This window comes from Chiloscyllium plagiosum, chromosome 25, assembly GCF_004010195.1.
Source record: "Chiloscyllium plagiosum isolate BGI_BamShark_2017 chromosome 25, ASM401019v2, whole genome shotgun sequence".
In the NCBI taxonomy this organism is placed as follows: Eukaryota; Metazoa; Chordata; class Chondrichthyes; order Orectolobiformes; family Hemiscylliidae; genus Chiloscyllium; species Chiloscyllium plagiosum.
In genome coordinates, this window is record NC_057734.1 from 14,214,477 (window position 1) to 14,222,296 (window position 7,820).

General features: G+C 41.3%; 1 protein-coding gene across 1 annotated transcript in view; it reads right to left on the reverse strand.

The window, feature by feature from the left end:
• tmem116 (transmembrane protein 116) overlaps positions 1-7,820 on the reverse strand; it is a 42,450-nt gene that overhangs the window by 23,742 nt on the left and 10,888 nt on the right. The window contains exons 3-4 of the mRNA XM_043715552.1: positions 5,781-5,844; positions 4,256-4,387 (exon numbers count right to left, since the gene is read on the reverse strand). Coding sequence (XP_043571487.1) covers positions 4,256-4,387; positions 5,781-5,844 — 196 coding nt within the window. The remainder of the gene's footprint in view (positions 1-4,255; positions 4,388-5,780; positions 5,845-7,820) is intronic.

The following is a 7,820-nucleotide window of genomic DNA, read 5'->3' on the forward strand; positions in this document are numbered from 1 at the left end:
GATTCTTGTTATCTCATTTCTGAAGGCTTCCCATTTTCCAGCCGTCCCTTTACCTGCGTACATCTGCCTCCAATCAGCTTTCAAAAGTTTTTTTAGATTAGATTACTTACAGTGTGGAAACAGGCCCTTCGGCCCAACAAGTCCACACCGACCCGCCGAAGCGCAACCCACCCAGACCCATTCCCCTACATTTATCCCTTCACCTAACACTACAGGCAATTTAGCATGGCCAATTCACCTACCTGCACATTTTTGGTCTGTGGGAGGAAACCCACGCAGACACGGGGAGAATGTGCAACTGCACACAGTCAGTCGCCTGAGGCGGGAATTGAACCCGGGTCTCTGGTGCTGTGAGGCAGCAGTGCTAATCACTGTGCCACCATGCCGCCCACAGTTCTTGCCTAATACCGTGAAAATTGGCCTTTCTCCAACTTAGAACTTCAACTTTTAGATCTGGAGTATCCTTTTCCATCACGATTTTAAAACGAATAGAATTATGGTCGCTGGCCCCAAAGTGCTCCCCCACTGACACCTCAGTCACCTGCCCTGCCTTATTTCCCAAGAGTAGGTCAAGTTTTGCACCTTCTCTAGTAGGTACATCCACATACTGAATCAGAAAATTGTCTTGTACGCACTTAAGAAATTCCTCTCCATCTAAACCTTTAACACTATGGCAGTCCCAGTTGATGTTTGGAAAGTTAAAATCCCCTACTATAACGACCCTATTATTCTTACAGCTGACTGAGATCTCCTTACAAGTTTGTTCCTCAATTTCCCTCTGACTATAGGGGGTCTATAATACAATCCCAGTAAGGTGATCATCCCTTTCTTATTTCTCAGTTCCACCCAAATAACTTGCCTGGATGTATTTCCAGGAATATCCTCCCTCAGCACAGCTGTAATGCTATTCCTTATCAAAAACGCCACCCCCCTCCTCTCTTGCCTCCCTTTCTATCCTTCCTGTAGCATTTGTATCCTGGAACATTAAGCTGCCAGTCCTGCCCATCCCTGAGCCCTGTTTCTGTAATTGCTATGATATCCCAGTCCCATGTTCCTAACCATGCCCTAAGGTCATCTGCCTTCCCTGTTAGGCCCCTTGCATTAAAATAAATGCAGTTTAATTGATCAGTCCTACCTTGTCCCAGCCTGCCCTGACTGTTTGACTCACTTCTGTTCTGAACTGCACCAGTCTCAGAATGATCTCTTCTCTCACTATCTCCCTGGATTCCCCCCCACCTTACTAGTTTAAATCCTCCCAAGCAGTTATAGCAAATTTTCCTGCCAGTATATTAGTCCCCTTCCAATTTAGGTGCAATCCGTCCTTCTTGTACAGGTCACTTATACCCCAAAAGAGATTCCAATGATCCAAAAATGTGAATCCTTCTCCCATACACCAGCTCCTCAGCCATGCATTCATCTGCTCTATCCTCCTATTCCTGCCCTCACTAGCTCGTAGCACTGGGAGTAATCCAGATATTACTACCTTTGAGGACCTCCTTTTTAAATTTCTGCCTAACTCTCTGTAATCACCCTTCAGAATCTCAACCTTTTCCCTTCCAATGTCGTTGGTTCCAATGTGGACAATGACCTCTTGCAGGCCCCTCTCCCCCGTGACAACATTCTGCACCCTCTCTGAGACATCTTTGATCCTGGCACCAGGGAAACAACACACCACTCTGCTTTTTCTCTGCTGGAAACAGAAACGTCTGCCTATACCTCGGACTACAGAATCCCCTAACACAATTGACCTCTTTGCAGCCGACGTACCCTTCGTTGCATTAGAGCCAGTCTCAATATCAGAAACTTGGCTGTTTGTGCTTTGTTCCCCTGAGAATCCATCACCCCCTACATTTTCCTAAACAGCATACCTGTTTGAAATGGGTATATCCACAAAAGACTCCTGCCCTGGGTGCCTACTTCTCTTACCCTTCCTGGAGTTAACCCATCTATGTGACTGTATCTGAGATTTTCCCCCCTTCCTATAACTGCCATCCATCACATACTGTTGCTGTTGCAAATTCCTCATTGCTTCTATCTGTCTCTCCAACCAATCCACTCGATCCGATAAGATTTGCATCCAACAGCATTTATGGCAGATATAATCCGCAGTAACCCTTAAACTCTCTTTAAACTCCCACATCTGACAAGAAGTACATGTCACTGCAAAGGCCATTTTTGCTCCTTCACAATCTACAGACCCAGAAAATAACACCGTCTTATTCCTCTACAAAACACCCTACCAGTTAAATTAAGAGCTATGGCTTATATTTTAAGTTTAATCAAGAGACATATCTCCAAAAACATATAATCAAGAAAGAACCCACCGTACTCACTAATATGGAGTGGAAACACCAGCCAGGACCTGTGAGACTGATCTCCTATGACAGTGCTGTACATTCAAGGCAATTGCATTTATAAGAGTTAGTTCAGCAAGAAGAGATTCTTCAAATCACTCCCTTGGATTGGGAACAACTTGGGCTCCAATTAACAACTTGGCCAGAGGCATTTACCCATTGGGTGTGACAGCATCTCGTATCCCTTGCCCCACTGTTTCAAAGAGTTGACCCATTTGACACCCGATCTTGGCATTTCTGGGAATATTGCTGGTATCTGTGAACTATACCTCAAGGTTAATGGGTGCTTCAGGAAACAGGGGTGCGAACTGGGGGAAAAAGTTAAAGGAAGGTTTTTAACTCTTGTTGGACGTAATTATCCCAAACCCAATCTTTCGGTGATAATATGTGCCAAAAAGAAAAAAAACTGGGATTCAATCCAATATCCATTGCTGAGAGATTTACATTGGCATCTACTCCTGTCCCTAATTACTGTATATATGAGTGTACAAATCATCTTCCATTCTAATTTATACTTTATTAACACATTTTTCTATGGAGAACAAATGCCCACAAACGGAGGTTTGTTTGCTTGCAGAACTGATGTACTGAACATTTCCCAGGTTAGTCCCAATCTTCCACGATTTTTATTCTTTGAGGTGTACAATACTCCTTCTACTAAGGGATAAGAGTGTAGTGCTGGAAAAGCACAGCAGGTCAGGCAGCATCCAAGGAGCAGGAGAGTTGACATTTCGGGTAAAAGCCCTTCATCAGGAATGAGGCTGTGAGCTGACGGGATAGCGAGATTTATCCCATTTATCTCACCATCCCCTCAGCTCACAGCCTCATTCCTGATGAAGGGTTTTTGCCCGAAACATCAACTTTCCTGCTCCTCGGATGCTGCCTGACCTACTATGCTTTTTCAGCACTACACTCTCGACTCTAATCTCTAGCATCTGCAGTCCTCACTTTCTCCAATCTGGAAGGATGTCATCAAGACCACAAAATGCAAGGAAGTGCACTTATGAACCAACATCTCACTGATCCCTTCGGAAGCTGTTGAAGCTCACTCAATCTCTACTTAATAACAGAGTGAGGTCACAGTGTGACAGTACAATCAATACATGGCAACAGAGGGGGAAACATCATCTGGAATTCTTCCTCCTGATCATTATGCAGCAACTCTCATTGGGAATCGTCAATTTGATCATTGGGGATGGATGGATTTGGCTGAGCTGAAATGTAATGACTGTCATATATCCTGTGGACAAAGTTAAAAAATCACACAACACCAGGTTATAGTCCAACAGGTTTATTTGGAAGTACAAGCTTTTGGAGCGTTGCTCCTTTGTCAGGTAGCTAGCCCTGAAAACTTGTAATTCATCATAAACCTGTTGGACTATAACCTGGTGTTGTGTGATTTTTAACTCTGCCCACCCCAATCCAACACCGGCACCTCCATGTCATATATCCTGTGGGCATTCAGTTGTTCAAGTTTACACAAGAACAGCAACTTGATTAATGTACTACAGAGTGACTTATGGACAAAATTCCATAAAGAATCTGGAGTGGGGAAATATGCAAGGAATTGAAGAACATTAGAAAAGGATGACAAATGAAATGATTAAAATTCTTTAATGGGGATTTAAATTCTCCCTGACACATTTTATGGGGAATTTCAACACCCCTTTCATAATCTTCTTCCCTCATTTAAGACATAGAAGTAAAGGTTGGCCATTCAGCCCATCAAAAGTGCTCTATGATTCAATGAGATCATGACTGATCTGATAATCCTTAACTTTGCTTTCCTGTCTTTTCGCCATAACCATTGATTCCCTTACTGATCAAAAATCTATCTCCCTCAGCCTTGGATACACTACATCACTCTCTGTCGCTCCTCTCGCATCCTTGTGACTGCTTACCTGTCCTATCACTTGGAGGTTGTAGCAGGTAATGCTCCCATCATTGAGAGACCCCCTGTAGAGTAAAACACCAATCAGCCAACAAACACCCAGCATCAGGTCAGACAAACTCAGGTAGAATAACGGGCGAATCTGAAAAACCAAGAAGTCAGAATCAGCATCCCATAGTTTGCTGATCAAAACAAAACAATAGCTGCTCTTGATAAATCCTCCTCTAATGTGGTAGGCTCTTTTTGACCCCTCTGATTTTTTGAGTGCAGGCGTTAGTTGATCACTCTGCAAATCACTGATAAAGTTGGCGAGTTAGAATACATAAGGGTTCTCTTGACATTGCTGGCATAATTTCCAACTGTGTGCTTTGATTCTTTTCCCTTATAACTGGCACACTGATTTGGGTACCTGACATAGAAATTGCCCAACATCATTGCCTGCTGAGGCTCAATTGGTGGCACTTTTGCCTCTGGGTCACAAAGTTGTGGGCGGAGCACAACCGTCAGGGTTAACACACCAGCACAGCACTGAGGCAAGTCTGCACTACTTGGAGGTGTTGTCTTTCAGACGAGATTTTGAACTGTGGCCCTACCTGTTTACTCAGGTGGATGTAAACGATTCTGTGCCACTATTTCTGTAGGGGAGGAATCTCTCATGTTCCAGCCCTAGTATCTCTCAGTCAAATCAGGAAAAAAAAGGTTGTCTAGTCTTTATTGTGTTTCGTTAAATTGAACATAATTCTGTTAGATTTTAGTGTGCAGATTGGCCACTGGATTTTCTGCATTACAGTTACTGCATTTGCAAAGTTTTTTTTAACTGTAAAGTGCTTTAAGATACCCAGTGGTCATGAGAGGCACTATTTAAATGCAAGTCTTTCTCTTTTCTTCCTTTCTGTTATTAAATATTTCTCATTTTGTTGAATACAAAATTAACAGAAGGATTATTAAAACAAATATTCGTACAGTAGAGATTACATGAAGACACCAAAACTAATGGTAGTCTCTCTGCTCAAACAGTCAAAATTGCTACTAACTTTGACATCCTGAAAAAGTGTTATATATTTCAAATTTGGAATTGTTGAATGGAAGCTGATAGAGATTCCAATGTTAGGTCAGGAGTGAAAGTTATTCCTGAGTGTAAAACAGTAATCTAGACTAGTCATATTAGATGTTCTGAATTTGGGTAATACCATTCCAACTTCTAAACAATTATGGGTCAGAAATTTAGAATACTAGATAGGAGACTGCTCCTAATTCTTATTACTGACCCCAACGTAAGTGCACATTTTGTGAGCATGATTTAGCTTGGTTTTTACACACCCACCCTGTTTGAATAGACTAACAATGGCTATTTCGGACAGATGCTGCAGGCTGGCCTTTACCCCTGGGATAATGCCAGAATGATTTCTCTCTTTTGGGAAAGGACTAATTGTGTGGCACAGTGGTTGCAAGAGAAAATTTGCTGTCATTGCCATACAATAGGCAAGCTACTTAGGAATTGAATATACTTGAGCAAATCTGAAATGCTCCCTTACCTCTGCATGCCTCACCAACTGCTGCAATGCTGCATATCCAATGATGGAGCCTGAACCGACAATACTGAGAGAGAGAGAGAGAGAGAGAGAGATAACATACACACAACATAAAAATCAATCCATGGAGAAAGAGGCATGGAATGAGGTCACCTTACAATATAGATAGAAGCGAAGAGAGCATGATAGCTTAATTGTGGGAAAAAAAGGAACAGAATGGATCTACAATAGTATAAAACCAAAAAGCAATGGTGAAACTGTACAAGGCAGTGAGAGGAAGAAAGAGAGATATAAACAAGATTGGCAATATTGGAAATACAATTCACAAACAAAGCTATAACCTTGATCATCTAAACACTGACTTGACAAAATTTATAGAAACATATATTCACACTGTCCCTCATCTCTAAAAAGAACCACTGGATGTTTGCTGAGTGATGGCTGCGGCATGGTAATTTGGACTAGTAATCTGGAATTTCAGACTATGGTTCTGGAACTTTTGTTTGAATCCCACGATGGCAAATGGTGAAATTTGAATTCAATAAAAATCTGGGATTAAAACTCACCAGATGACAAATGTATAACCATTATTGTAAAAGCTTATATGGTTCACTAATGTCCTTTAGGCAATGAAATCTGATATCCTTATCCATTCTGGTCTTTATGCAACTTCAGAGCCACAGTAATGTGAATGACTCTTACCAGCCTTCTTGGCAATTAGAAATTGCTTAGCCAGCAACATTCACATTGCCTGAACACATTAAAGAATAATTTCCCTATGAGAACCTCCTGTACCCGTCCCTTGATGATGCAGATAAGTTAGCAAGTGAACAGTTCCATCGTGTAAAACAAAGTTTCCTCCTTGATTTGTCCTGAATTAACTGATGCTCACTGAGGTGGGATGAGGGTTGCTGTCTCGAGTTATTGGGCAGAATATCTGTTGATTGCTCGTGACTGGCATCTAGGGATGACAACTGGAAATGTCTGAATCATCAAGGTAAGGTCAAACTTGGTTGAATTGCTTCCCAGTATGAGACATGCAGTATTGTTAATGCTTAAATAGAAGTAATAGTTGAATAGTGGCTGTTTGGGCAAGATATGAAGGATGCATGTCTTCCATGGAACTATAGACAGCAAAGATCCTCCTTGAAAGAGAGAAAAGTAATTAGAAAATGAAAAATAAGTAGATCCATTCTGTAATTCACTGTACAACATTCTTCAAAGCAAAAAAGCATTAATTTAGGAATTTCATCCAATGTTTAAGTGTCAGAAAACACTGACTATTATGAAATTCTGATAAAGACCAGGAATATCCAGGTTTGATCATATTTGTGTAAAAACCTAACCTAGTCTTAGATACAATGGACTGACTGGTTTTTTTCCGTATCATAACTTTTCCATGCTTTCTGGTCATCACGGCAATTGTAATACTGTGTCTGATCTTAATGCCAATGGTTTAGGAATAGTGAAAAAGCATTTTCCACATTCCATATTCTGAACACTTTTCAGTGCTCTCTAGAGGTGAATAGTCTACAGATTGTCCAAAGACATAAAGTGGCCATTTGTCTCATCATGTCCATGGCAGAAGAACTCAGCCAGTCTCACTGCCCTGACTTTTCATCATAGCCCTACATTGTATTTTTCTTCAAATAATTATCAAATGTTGTTTTGAAAGCCATACTTTAATCTGCCTCTATCACATTCTCAAGTGATGCATTCCAGGTCTTAACCACAATTTGAATAAAGAAAAAAAAATCCTCATTTCACTTTTCTTTTTCATCATTGACCTTAGATCAATATCTCCTGGTTTTTAAGTTAAAAATCACACAACACCAGGTTATAGACAATAGACAATAGGTGCAGGAGTAGGCCATTCTACCCTTCGAGCCTGCACCACCATTCAATATGATCATGGCTGATCATCCCTAATCAGTATCCTGTTCCTGCTTTATCTCCATAACCCTTGATTCCACTATCCTTGAGAGCTCTATCCAACTCTTTCTTAAATGAATCCAGAGAGTGGGCCTCCACTGCCCCTTGGGG